The 14,530-nt window shown below is 47.0% G+C and overlaps 1 protein-coding gene across 1 annotated transcript in view; it reads left to right on the forward strand.

Moving 5' to 3' along the window:
- dnah9 (dynein, axonemal, heavy chain 9) overlaps window positions 1-14,530 on the forward strand; it is a 779,494-nt gene that overhangs the window by 185,800 nt on the left and 579,164 nt on the right. The window contains exons 22-26 of the mRNA XM_072483125.1: window positions 1,280-1,406; window positions 6,635-6,787; window positions 10,429-10,554; window positions 12,256-12,495; window positions 13,819-13,979. Of these exons, the coding sequence (XP_072339226.1) occupies window positions 1,280-1,406; window positions 6,635-6,787; window positions 10,429-10,554; window positions 12,256-12,495; window positions 13,819-13,979 (807 nt within the window). The remainder of the gene's footprint in view (window positions 1-1,279; window positions 1,407-6,634; window positions 6,788-10,428; window positions 10,555-12,255; window positions 12,496-13,818; window positions 13,980-14,530) is intronic.

The raw sequence follows: 14,530 nt of genomic DNA on the forward strand, positions 1-14,530 counted from the left end.
CAGGTACTGTACTCACCAAGAGCTCCGGCACTGTACTCACCAGGAGCTCCGGCACTGTACTCACCAAGAGCTCAGGCACTGTCCTCACCAAGAGCTCAGGCACTGTACTCACCAAGAGCTCAGGCACTGTCCTCACCAAGAGCTCTGGCACTGTACTCACCAAGAGCTCAGGCACTGTCCTCACCAAGAGCTCCGGCACTGTACTCACCAAGAGCTCTGGCACTGTACTCACCAGGAGCTCCGGCACTGTACTCACCAAGAGCTCTGGCACTGTACTCACCAGGAGCTCCGGCACTGTACTCACCAAGAGCTCTGGCACTGTACTCACCAGGAGCTCCGGCACTGTACTCACCAAGAGCTCAGGCACTGTCCTCACCAAGAGCTCCGGCACTGTACTCACCAAGAGCTCTGGCACTGTACTCACCAGGAGCTTAGGTACTGTACTCACCATGAGCTCAGGTACTGTACTCACCAAGAGCTCCGGCACTGTACTCACCAGGAGCTCCGGCACTGTACTCACCATGAGCTCAGGTACTGTACTCACCAAGAGCTCCGGCACTGTACTCACCAAGAGCTCTGGCACTGTACTCACCAAGAGCTCTGGCACTGTACTCACCAGGAGCTCAGGTACTGTACTCACCAAGAGCTCCGGCACTGTACTCACCAAGAGCTCTGGCACTGTACTCACCAAGAGCTCTGGCACTGTACTCACCATGAGCTCAGGTACTGTACTCACCAAGAGCTCCGGCACTGTACTCACCAAGAGCTCCGGCACTGTACTCACCAAGGTTCGAGAGGCCAGAGGACGTCCCTTAACAGGATTAAACAAATAATGTGGCAGCAAGAGCAGGAATTTACAAACTTTGTCCAGCCAACTTGACATAATCTTTCACTATGCCAAAGGCTAAGTGTCCTGGTTTCATTGGTGTCCAACTTGGGTCTCTGGAAAATTTGAAGGAATACCTAGCAGAGATTAAATGGTAATTTTATCGCAGCTGCAGACTTTCAAAGGGCCAGTGTGTATTGTAAAATTGATTTTTCCATATGATGTGGCGGTCTACAGGGCCCACCGACCTTTGAGTTAAGTTTCCATTGCAAATTCCCAAAGAATGCGGTTCTTTCAAATAAACCAGCTTGGCCCAGAACAGAATCCAAAATCACTGCACAAGGGAAGCCTGCAATAAAGTCCTGGGTCAGAGTTACTGCCCATTAACTGTAGATAGGTCAAATTGCAGATAAGATTTTTCATGCCCTGTTGACCTTTTCTTTCCCTGCACAGACTGTCTCTCTGCGAGAAAGCACTGTCCGAATACCTTGATACTAAAAGACTGGCATTCCCCAGGTTTTATTTCATTTCCTCTGCTGATTTGTTGGATATTCTGTCCAATGGCACCAACCCTCATCTGGTGAGTGGCATAGATCAAAAAAGGCTAAAAATTAGTGTTGGTAATCTCATTGTGCAAACACTTCAAATTTCTTTCTCCACAACAGTAATGGATGCACTAAACCATTCAAACAGAGCTGACAATGACTTGCAGGCAGAAATCATTTGGAAGAAAATACATCGCACTGTTGCATGAACTTGCCTTAATTGCAAATTAATAAGGATTATCAGATATCAATTTGGCAAATGGTTTGTTTAACTGGTCTGGGTGTCACAGGGACAAGCTTAGTTCTATTAGCAGCACTTTCACTCCTAAAAAGGTTCCTGCAAGCGCTGAGGGACTGCAACACCAGTCGGGTTTTTCATCTCCAATTTATGGAGGACATATTTGGTGGTGTGACTGGAGAATATCACAGGAAGGCCTTAGATGGGTTTACAGGTGGCTTAAATGCAGGGCGTGATTGTCCCCTTGCTACCCTGGCAGTGGTAGGCTGTGTTTCCTGCCATCTACCATGATTGTAGCGTGTTTGCATACAATTGTGGGCCCACATGCACCGAGAAACCCCACACTATCGAACTGGTACATTCGGGGTCGCAGTAGGGAACTCACCAACGAGCCCCACTTAGTCTGGTTTTCTGCACTGAGGAGTTCAATGTGACCCCCAAACCCATCCCGACCTCACCTATAAAGGAGTCTTCAGTCCCCCCCTCACCCGTCACCACCTGCACAGGGAATTCCTGGGCCAGATCCCCATCATGGGGAAATGCCAGCTTGGCACTTTGGCACTGCCAGTCCGGCACCTTGGCAGTGCCACTTGGGTACCTTGGCATTGCCAGGCTAGTACCCTAGTATCACGGTCAAGATGCCAGTCTGGCAGTGCCACGGTGCCTAGGTGGCACCAGCAGTGCCAGGGTGCTACCCTGTCCAGAGGGCAAGCACCTGGGGACCCCCAATCCCCTGGGAAACCTCCATGCGTACCATTCCATCTGGTCTCCGTTTGTGGAGACCAGCACTGAACGGCGCTGGCCGATATCTCCAAGGCAAAGGTGATAGATCCCAATGCCTTGGTTAGATCGTGGTAATGCATATTAGAGTGAGACTAGCTGTCCCGCTGCAATATGCAGATTTGCTAAAAGGTGATCCGCCCATAATGGGCATCACAACGCGACATCTCACGAGATGGGGTTAGATCTTGCGATGAAAAAGGGCAGCATGGTGGAGCAGTGGTTAGCACTGCTGCCTCACAGCACCGAGGACCTGGGTTCAATGCCGGCTCCGGGTCACTGTCCATGTGGAGTTTGCACATTCTCCCCGTGTCTGCATGGGTGTCACCCTCCACAACCCAGAAAGATGTGTAGGATAGGTGAATTAGCCATGCTAATTTGCCCCTTAATTGGGGGAAAAAAGAATTGAGAACTCTAAAAAAAAATGTAATTCTCGCTGCATGGTGAGCCAGGTAGATCCCGAAAGAGGGATCTCTCGGCATCTACCTCTGGCGTGTGCTGCCCTGCGCTGCCATTCGGGTGTAATGTGGCTGGCAGATTGTGCCCATTATTTCATTGGAGGAGGTTCAGAGAAGGTTCATTGGGGTGATTCCTGGTGTGGAGAGATTGTCTAATGAGCAAAGGTTAAACAGGTTGGGACTCCGGTCCTTGGAATTTAGAAAAATAAGAGTGACCTCATTGAAACATATCGGATTAGAATCATGGAATAAGTTTGTTTTTAAAGGTGATTATTAGAATCATAGAATTCCCACAGTGCAGAAGGAGACCACCAGACCCATTGGGTCTACGTCGACTCTCCATAAGAGCACCCTGCCCAGGCCCACCCCTCCGCCTCATCCCCGCAACCCCACCTAACACCCGGACACTAAAGGGTTATCTAGCATGGCCAATCCACCTAACCTGCACATCATTGGACTGTGAGAGGAAACCCACGCAGACATTAGGAGAATGTGCAAACTCCACACAGTCACCCATGGTCGGAATTGAACCCGGGTCCCTGGCGCTGTGAGGCAGCAGTGCTGACCACTGTGCCACTGTGTTGCCCATTCTTAAACGGCTTGACAGGGTAAATGCTGAGAGGATGCTTCCCCTCATGGGAAAGTCAAGGGCTAGGGGACATAGTTTCAGACCAGCGGGGTGCCAATTTAGGACTGAGATGAGGAGGCATTTCTTCTCTCAGAGGATTGTGAGTCTTTGGAACGCCTTGCCACAGCAATCTGTAGGTGCACTTTTAAGATAGATTCTTGATCAGTAAGGGTACCAAGTGTTACGGGGAAAGGGCAGGAAAATGGACATGAGGAATGTCAGTCAGCCACGATCCTATTGAATGGTGGAGCAGGTTTGGTTTGAGGCTGAACAGCCTACCCCTGTTCCAATTTCTTACGGTCTTATGATTGTCTGATGAGGAAAGATTAAATAGACTGGGGCTTTATCCTCTGGAGTTTAGGAGAATGCGAGGTGATCTCATTCGAACATACAAAATTCTCACAAGACACAATAGAGTAGATGCAGGAATGATGTTTCTCCTGGCTGCAGATCTAGAACCAAGAGACAAAGTCTCAGAATAAGGAGCAGGTCATTTGGAATGGAGGTCAGGAGGAATTCCTTCACTTGGAAGGTGGTGAATCTTTGGAATTCTCTAGCCCAGAGGGTCGTGGATGTTTGGTCATTGTGTATGTTTCAAGACTGAGATCGATAGACATCTACATATTACAAACATGAAGGGCTACGTGGGTAATGTCGAAAATTATGTTGAAGTAAAGATCAACCGTGATCTCATTAAATGTCGGAGTGGGTTCAAAGGGCTGAATGGTCTTCCTGCTCCTATTTCTTATGTTCTTATTAGCACGGCATTCTAAGTAATTAATTTTGTATGAAGGACTTTGGAGATTGATAGAAATGTGTTTCTATGCTTTGTAAATGGAATATTTCCTTTCAATATAATTTCTGATACATGACAAAATTTCAAGCTTCAGTAGAGAAACTCACCACCCGCCCTTTATTGCTTTGGAAGACGAACAGGCATTCTGGAGGGATGGATTTAAAGGAAAGCTCAGCAGCAGCAAAAAGCTGATGTAAAATTTGTGAGGGTACCATCAGTAGCTTGAGGGAGGCATGAATTTTCAACAAGAATGTTAATATTGACTGCCTCTACAAAATCAGTTCAATTGCAATTCATAATTTTCCAGAATATTGTATTCTATTGATTCTACCCAACACCCCACCCCAAGGATCAACATTCCTGGCTAAAACAGATTTTTTTTTGTAAACGCAAAAAGATGTTGCATTTACTTATGAAATTATTTCGTAACAATTCACTTTTAAGATTGAGTGTTGGAATGGCTTCATTGTTAATCAAAATGAATTAAGATACTTTTGACAATAATAAGCCAGAAACATAAAAGCCCATTAACTATTGCTGTCAAACAGAAGGATATCTGGGTGATTTGTTTCATTGATTAATGTGGACCGTGAAAAAAGGTGAAAGCTATATTGTCTTAGTCTAAACATTAGTTGATACAGGCTAACATCTTAATAATCCATAATAGAGAACCACAACATGTGTGATCCCTTAGTAAGAGGAAGGAGAAGGTTGTTTAAATGTTAAAATGGTTTGCCAGGTTTTGTGAGCCACAGAGAGCAACAAACAAAATTTCTCTTATCTCTGGCCTGACAGAGCTCCCACCACTGGAGTACAAGGTAGTGCACACGTAGTATTATTGGGTGGAAATTTCCCACAATTTGTCAGTGTCAGGCTCTGACTGAAAACTGGTGAGTATCTGTCCAGATGCACTGCCGAGTTTCCAGACCAGATGTTCTGGTGCTCTGGCAAAAAATAAATTGTGCCAACCTGGCAGTGCCAACCTGTGCCGGGGGGCATGTCCCTCTCCCCCTGGCGAATCAGGAAACAAGATCTCGCTCGTGAGAATCTCGGGCGGGATTGTCTGTCCCGCCAACCCCGTTGTCTGGCATGGCGTACCCTCGCCGGCAGCGGGATCCTCCCGACAGCCAGCCAATGGGGTGTACCATTGTGGCCATCCCACGCCTTCAGGAAACCCGCGGGTTTGGATGTGCTGCCGGTGAAGCGGAGGACCCTGCCGAAGGAGAATCCCGCAATTCATTTCTCGACTCCCACGAGACTTTGCGACGAGCGTGCATTGTCGCTCGCAGCAAACGCGGGTGTAAAAGTGCCCCATAGTATTCGTATCAAGCTTAACTGTTGTTGCTTAAATCTTCCTTCTCCTAATTGCAGACATTGAATCTGTAAAACTGCCTGAATGGGCCTTTTTATACGATCAGAGTATTTTAAGATTTATTGTCAAAGCAGATAGTATAGCACATTGAAGCTGAAATTGTGGGTCTACAGGGAGCTTGTTATAGTTTAGCTTCCCTCTAATGCAGCAGGTTTGTGAACTTAGCTGCGTTCTTTGAGCAGAGGTTGTGAAATTCTCAAAAAAGGCACACTTTCTCATTCTGTTCCGGTTTATAGCTTGTCATGAGAGAATTAAGCTGGCTGACATTCAATCGAAATTTGGCGGATCCTTGTGTAGAAACAGTGGGAAAACAGCTACTATTGAACACAACATACAATGGAGCCCATCTGCTGGGAAAGACAGTTGCACTTCTTCATTGAATCATGAGTCAACGGTCACAATACCATAGCTATGTGTGAATCTATTTTAGAAACATGCATAAACTTCATTGAAAAGCAGAGTGTGATGTTGAGAAGGTTTGGTTTCTGCTTCCAATATTTCCAATCGGATGATTATCAAAGTCCTATTAAAGAAAATGGAGTGCAAAACCTAGCCACCTTAATGGTGAATTGCACTGGCTTGTTAAGATCTGCATTGTAGCCAAGCTTAAATACTTGAGAATTGCATTAGTTTGATCAGTGTTTCGCGGAGGAAATGTTTTTCCGAAGCCATATGAGGGTGCTTAACAAACTGAGTTGACCAGCTCTGCCCAATCTCTACAGTCGCCATGAATACTTGGAAGACAGAAATATCAGTTTGAAAAAGCTCACAGTTGTGAGGCACCTTTCATATCCTTGGGGTGCGCACTGTGAGGTGACAACTAAAAGATCACACATCTCATCACAAGAGACGAGGCTTTAGTATGCTGCAGCTGTGGGGAAATTCAAAATTGGGTGTGTGAAGCAGAAATGACTGGTGCAGGATGGGTTCGGCTCGTGTATTCGACAAAACTGATCAGTGCTCTTTTTCACACATTTCCTGGAAACAATAGGTTCAGCGACACTTGTCCAAGCTCTTTGACAACATGGCAAACATGAAATTCCAGACTGAGGCAGACGATCAGCCAACTAAAATTGCCTTGGGGATGTACAGCAAGGAGGATGAGTACGTGGATTTCAAAGAACCATGCGACTGCTCTGGGCAGGTAGGAAAAGTTCATGTTGTGTGTCTGGTGAAGGTATTGAACTGCTTCATCTTTGATAGTAGAAAGAAGAATGGCCTGACCATGGAAACAAGCGTTCCCGTAAACGAGGGAACACACATCGGCTGGGATTTTCCAGCCCAGGACCTGCCGCAGGAGAATTGACAGCTCAGCCAAATGTCCATTGACTTTCGATGGGACCAGATGATCCTGGCGATGGATGGGGCTGGAAAATCAAATCACTTCACATGTTTCTACTGCTGCAAAAATGGGTATTTTTGCAATGCGTATTGTAACTGCTGTGGCTGAAGAATTGCACCATCTCTTTCCTCCATTTGCCTCCACGTATCTATTCAGAGTCATGAGGCGGGATTCTCCGGTTGACGGAATACTGCATTGTCCGCGTCGCGCCCGTGGCGATCTTGCATCGGGCAGGGTGGAAGAATCTAGCCCATAGAGTCATACGGTGCAGAAGGGGCCCTTCGGCCCATCGAATCTGCACAGACAAAACTACACTAAGGGCTCAACTCAGCTAAATGGGAAGAAAGTTGCCGAGTGAGCTCGTTTAGCTGCATGTTACCCGGCACATTCAGTACCGAGAAACACATGGCTATACAACGCGAGTCGCTTTGTACAAGGGGCCTCAGCGGGGAACGCACGGTCGAGGCCGCATGTAGTCCCATTTTGTACACTGGGGAGCTCCGAGGCCCCTCAAGCAATCCCCAACCCCACCCCTAAGCCCAAATGCACAATGGGAGGGTCTACAGCCCCCCCCATCGGCAACCACCAACACCCACACAGGGTACCCCCAACCCAATCACATGTATGCACTCCTTCCAAAGTGCATCGCCTCGCAATTTTCAGAGTTCTGCCACTGATCTGCTCATCTGACCAACCCATGTATATTTTCCTGCAAACTAAGACCTTCTTCCTTACTAGTAACCACCCTGCCAATCTTTGCGTCATCCGCAAACTTAATTACCATCCCCCACATTTTCATCTATGTTGGTTAAGGAAAATCCCAAGGCTTTTTACACGTACATAAAAAGCAAGAGGGTAGCCAGGGAAAGGGTTGGCCCACTGAAGGATAGGCAAGGGAATCTATGTGTGGAGCCAGAGGAAATGGGCGAGGTACTAAATGAATACTTTGCCTCAGTATTCACCAAAGAGAAGGAATTGGTAGATGTTGAGTCTGGAGAAGGGGGTGTAGATAGCCTGGGTCACATTGTGATCCAAAAAGACGAGGTGTTGGGTGTCTTAAAAAATATTAAGGTAGATAAGTCCCCAGGGCCTGATGGGATCTACCCCAGAATACTGAAGGAGGCTGGAGAGGAAATTGCTGAGGCCTTGACAGAAATCTTTGGATCCTCGCTGTCTTCAGGGGATGTCCCGGAGGACTGGAGAATAGCCAATGTTGTTCCTCTGTTTAAGAAGGGTAGCAAGGATAATCCCGGGAACTACAGGCCGGTGAGCCTTACTTCAGTGGTAGGGAAATTACTGGAGAGAATTCTTCGAGACAGGATCTACTCCCATTTGGAAGCAAATGGACGTATTAGTGAGAGGCAGCACGGTTTTGTGAAGGGGAGGTCGTGTCTCACTAACTTGATAGAGTTTTTCGAGGAGGTCACTAAGATGATTGATGCAGGTAGGGCAGTAGATGTTGTCTATATGGACTTCAGTAAGGCCTTTGACAAGGTCCCTCATGGTAGACTAGTACAAAAGGTGAAGTCACACGGGATCAGGGGTGAGCTGGCAAGGTGGATACAGAACTGGCTAGGCCATAGAAGGCAGAGAGTAGCAATGGAGGGATGCTTTTCTAATTGGAGGGCTGTGACCAGTGGTGTTCCACAGGGATCAGTGCTGGGACCTTTGCTCTTTGTAGTATATATAAATGATTTGGAGGAAAATGTAACTGGTCTGATTAGTAAGTTTGCAGACGACACAAAGGTTGGTGGAATTGCGGATAGCGATGAGGACTGTCGGAGGATACAGCAGGATTTAGATTGTCTGGAGACTTGGGCGGAGAGATGGCAGATGGAGTTTAATCCGGACAAATGTGAGGTAATGCATTTTGGAAGGTCTAATGCAGGTAGGGAATATACAGTGAATGGTAGAACCCTCAAGAGTATTGAAAGTCAAAGAGATCTAGGAGTACAGGTCCACAGGTCATTGAAAGGGGCAACACAGGTGGAGAAGGTAGTCAAGAAGGCATACGGCATGCTTGCCTTCATTGGCCGGGGCATTGAGAATAAGAATTGGCAAGTCATGTTGCAGCTGTATAGAACCTTAGTTAGGCCACACTTGGAGTATAGTGTTCAATTCTGGTCGCCACACTACCAGAAGGATGTGGAGGCTTTAGAGAGGGTGCAGAAGAGATTTACCAGAATGTTGCCTGGTATGGAGGGCATTAGCTATGAGGAGCGATTGAATAAACTCGGTTTGTTCTCACTGGAACGAAGGAGGTTGAGGGGAGACCTGATAGAGGTATACAAAATTATGAGGGGCATAGACAGAGTGGATAGTCAGAGGCTTTTCCCCAGGGTAGAGGGGTCAATTACTAGGGGGCATAGGTTTAAGGTGAGAGGGGCAAGGTTTAGAGTAGATGTACGAGGCAAGTTTTTTACGCAGAGGGTAGTGGGTGCCTGGAACTCGCTACCGGAGGAGGTAGTGGAAGCAGGGACGATAGGGACATTTAAGGGGCATCTTGACAAATATATGAATAGGATGGGAATAGAAGGATACGGACCCAGGAAGTGTAGAAGATTGTAGTTTAGTCGGGCAGCATGGTCGGCACGGGCTTGGAGGGCCGAAGGGCCTGTTCCTGTGCTGTACATTTCTTTGTTCTTTGTTCTTTGTTTGTCGTTTATATATATCCCGAACGATGAGGGACCCAGCACTGATCCCTGTGATACACCACTGGACACCGGCCTCCAGTCACACAAACAGCTTTCTACCACAGCCCTTTGTTTCCCAACACTAAGCCAGTTTTGTATCCAGATTGCCAAATTACTCTCGATCCCATGTGCTTTTACCTTCTTTATCAGTCTCCATGTGGGATCTTGTCAAAGGCTTGGCTGAAATCCATATAAACTGCATTAACTGCACTATCTCAGTCTAATCTAATCTAATCCTTGATCAGGAGGTGGCTGCTCTGATTGTGCTGCCCTTTGTTTTGCAGTTCTATCCCCAGGTTGTTGGGGAATCCCATGCCAATGGTCTGTGTTTACTGTAGTCAAACATTTAAACGATTGCTGTGTCTGACCTCCTGCGAACGCTGCAGCAGATCTCCAACCTGGACAAGCTTGCATTGTACAGTTGTGGTTGGGACCAAGCTGTGCAAAGGGAAGCTTGGTTAGTTGGACACTACGCTCACAGAGTGGAAGGAACCTGTGATTTATAAATTTTCATGGGTGATATGCCTCTTACTCTGAACCATGAAAGCTGGTCGGACTCATTACAACTGGCACATGGAAAAGTTGAACTGAACAAATTTCTGCTTTCATTGTTTTCTGATCCTCATTGGCAATTTCTCTCAGGTTTCAAATTCGCTTCTACCTTTTTAGGTTAACTAACCTGATGGGTTACAGGATTGTGGTCTTATTTGCATGATAACCAGGCAACACTTGACTGACTTTCACTTCTAGGTTGAGATCTGGCTAAATCGGGTGCTTGATTCCATGAGAGAGACAGTGAGACATGAAATGACTGAGGGTGTGGTGGCCTATGAGGAGAAGCCCAGAGAACAGTGGCTTTTTGATTACCCTGCCCAGGTAAGCCAGAATGAGCAAGTTGTGAGTCGAATCTTTATCTCCGATACTATTTTACCCCTTGATTGCATTTGAATCTTCGTACAATATTTCAGCTAGCAGCAGTTTATCTCTGGGACAACAATTGATAGATAGATTTTGCTATTATTGCCTGGGCACAATACACTGTAAAAGCACAGAGAAGATAATTGGGTGAACAGAATCACATGATGAACAGAGCCTGACTATCTACCCTCCCATTCAATTAAATTAAATGATGTAAATTAGACTATCATAGAATTTACAGTGCAGAAGGAGGCCATTCGGCCCATCGAGTCTGCACCGGCTCTTGGAAAGAGCACCCTACCCAAGGTCAACACCTCCACCCTATCCCCATAACCCAGTAACTCCACCCAACACTAAGGGCAATTTTGGACACTAAGGGCAATTTTATCATGGCCAATCCACCTAACCTGCACATCTTTGGACTGTGGGAGGAAACCGGAGCACCCGGAGGAAACCCACGCACACACGAGGAGGATGTGCAGACTCCGCACAGACAGTGACCCAAGCCAGAATCGAACCTGGGACCCTGGAGCTGTGAAGCAATTGTGCTATCCACAATGCTACCGTGCTGCCCGAAATCCATATTTCCAGATGGTCTCTGTTAATGACACCTGGGCCAGGATTCTGCGCCAACCGGCGGGGTGGACCGTACTGGCGCCGAGGAGTGGCGTGAACCACTCCAGCGCCGGGCCGCGTGGAAGGTGCGGAATCCTCTGCACCTTCGGGGGCTAGGCCGGGGCTGGAGAGGTTGGTGATGTGTGCCGAAGGGCCTCCGCCGGCCGGCGCGAGTTGGCTCATGCGCAGGAGCGCCAGCGTGTTCTGGCGCATGCACAGAACCGCTGGCGTATTTCCTACGCGTGTGCAGGGGGTTTCTTCTCCGCGCCGGCCATCACGGAGCTTCACAGCAGCCGGCGTGGAGGGAAAGAGTGCCCCACGATACAGGCCCGCCCACAGATCGGTGGGCCCCAATCGCGGGCCAGGCCATCATGGGGGCCCCCCTGCCAGGGCCGGATCCCCCTGCGCCCCCGAGGAATCCGCAGGCCGCCCACAGAGCCAGGTCCCGCCGGTACGGACCTGGTGTAATATGCGCCGGTGGGACTGGCCGTAAACGGGCGGCCGCTCGGCCCATCGTGGAGCGGAGAATCTCTGGGGGTGCCACTGCCAATGGTCCCCGACCGGCGTGGCGCGATTCCCGCCCACGCCAAAAACCCGGTGCTGGAGAATTCAGCAGCCGGCGTCGGGGCGGGATTCATGCCGACCCCCAGCAATTCTTCGGCCCTGCGGGGCGTCGGAGAATCCCACCCCTGATCCTTGACACCCAAGTTTACTCTCGGCACTCTGCCAAGTGACAATTTACATTCAGGACATAGAATTCGGTCTTCCACCACAGTGTCTACTAGATTAAGACATCACTTATTTCAGAAATCACCAAAGCTGCGTGGCCTTTTTGGGTGAAGTTTGCTTCATTATTATTCTCCACATTGTGTCCAGTCAGCCAATCATTGATTACCATTTAAAATTGTGTAAACGTTGAAATGGGTTATTGAAATGGAACACCACTTGATATAATCTATAACGACATTTAAAAATATAATCATTACATTAAAATTGGCGGGGTAGCCCATTTAAAGTTGTCTCTTTCTTTCTTTCTTGAAAAAGGTAGCACTTAGTTGTACTCAGATTTGGTGGACTACAGAGGTTGGCATTTCTTTTGCCAGACTGGAGGAAGGGTATGAAAATGCCATGAAGGATTATTATAAAAAACAGGTGAACCAGCTGAATACGCTCATTAGCATGCTAGTTGGACAACTATCGAAGGGTGAACGGCAGAAGATCATGACCATCTGCACCATTGATGTCCATGCCCGCGATGTCGTCGCAAAAATAATAGCCCAGAAGGTTGGTGGTGATGAGTGGCAACAAAGTATTGACCAACTTATTAAATCTCTCTTCAATTTTCATCACAATGTTTTTCACTTTCTTTCAATGACAGTATTTGTAGCTTTTCCCTTTTCTCTTGTAATTATGAACATTTATCGGCCAATCTATTCGCTACCACAGAAAGCAGTTGAGGCCAAAATGTTTTCAATAAACAGATATATCACTTTGGATGAAGGGGATCAAAGGATATGGTGGGGGAATCAAAGGATATGGGGGAAGGCGGGGTCGGGCTATTGAGTTGGATGATCAGCCACGGCGGAGCAGGTTCAAAGGGCCGAATGGCCTCCCCCTGCTCCTCATGTGTATGTTTCTGTGATCCTTCACAGCATGAAAGAATCCAGCCACTGGTGCAGGCAGGCCACTGTGTATCAGTCCCAGCCCGGATAAATGGGGAGGGTTAGGGGCAGGAAGGACACCCTATTGTGAAACTACCCATCAAATTCAAAAATGTAGTTGATCCAAATGGTAATCAACCATGATTGTATTGTGTATCAATCTCAAGCCTCTTAGAGTATTAATGTTGGCACTAATATTTTTCTTGATAATAGGTTCATTACCGACCAAACCAGTGTCCCAACAGTCTCTCTTTATAAATCCTCTAAGTACTTAATTAAACAATGTCTTCCACCTGCGTATCTTAACAATATAAGTAACATACCATTAATATTGTGCTGACCCCATGGAGAAGCTGAAAGAGAAAGAAAGGAAGGATAGGCAGCACCTTCACATATCAATGTATTGGTTCGGCAGAGACAGCTCGAGCTGGCCTGACCAATCTCTGTGACTTATTTCTTGACATTCCAGTCAGGGAACCATCCAGCATCTGCTCTGTCAGGCCCCTTCAAAATGTTATGTTTCAATACGATTGCCTCTCCTTTTTCTAACCTCCGATAAAATGGATTGAGTTTATATCATCTCACCTCGTATGGTAATCCCCCCATCCCAGAAATCAGTCTAGTGAATGTTCATTGATCCCCACCTAAGGCCAGTACATCCTTTGTTAGATAAGGAGATGAAAACTGTACACAGTACTTACTCTAAGTGTGGTCTCATTGAGGCTCTACCTAATTGCAGTAAGACCTGTTTACTCTTTTACTCCAATTCCTTTATAATAAAGGCTAATGTACCATTTGCTTTCCTGATTGCTCACTGTAGACTGGAGAAATCCACCTGTTGACGTGGAATTCTTGTGAATCTGTTCGTACTGGAGATGTATTTTTGCTTTGATTGCAGTGTGCTCTTTGTGGAGTCAATTGATGCTTTCTTTTTCTCTTTATATAGGTTGAAAACTCTCAGGCATTTGTCTGGCTCTCTCAGCTTCGCCATCGCTGGGATGATGAAACAAAACACTGCTTTGCCAACATCTGTGATGCCCAGTTTTTGTATTCCTATGAATATTTGGGCAACACCCCTCGATTGGTAATTACACCATTGACAGATAGGTATGTTAATATAGGCTTACAGTTTAACATGTCAAGTTGTATTGCTCTCTGTATTGAACAGACTTAGAACCCAAGAAATTTGATGGTCCCAATATTGCTTGGGTACACATTCTATGCTGGAAGTGCTCTGCCTGGCACATGCATAAAGCCAGTGTTAGACTTTCTGCATATGCATGTAGGGTTTGGATAACAGTTACACAGCCTCTCCTGAAATTGAACTGTTCAGAATGCAACCTGTCCTAGGCCTGCTGCGTTTAGTACACCCAGTCATCAAAAAGGGAAGTTTAACAAAAAGTTTGTTTGAATATGGAAACTTGAGGGGATGTTAAGTGTGTCTTCTGACTAATCAATAGTTCCAAGGATCTTTTCAGTCCTCCGTTTGGCCCACTACTGACAGCCTTTCCCCTCCTGATTGACTCCCTCAACTAAATTATTACCCCCATCTCAAACCCCACCTCTCATCTCCGCCACCCTCTGTTGATTAAGGCCCTGCAGGACCTGCCTGAGGATTGCTGCCATCACATTGCAGTGTATTTTCAAATAGGATTCGC

Source organism: Scyliorhinus torazame, chromosome 18 (genome assembly GCF_047496885.1).
Source record: "Scyliorhinus torazame isolate Kashiwa2021f chromosome 18, sScyTor2.1, whole genome shotgun sequence".
NCBI lineage: Eukaryota > Metazoa > Chordata > Chondrichthyes > Carcharhiniformes > Scyliorhinidae > Scyliorhinus > Scyliorhinus torazame.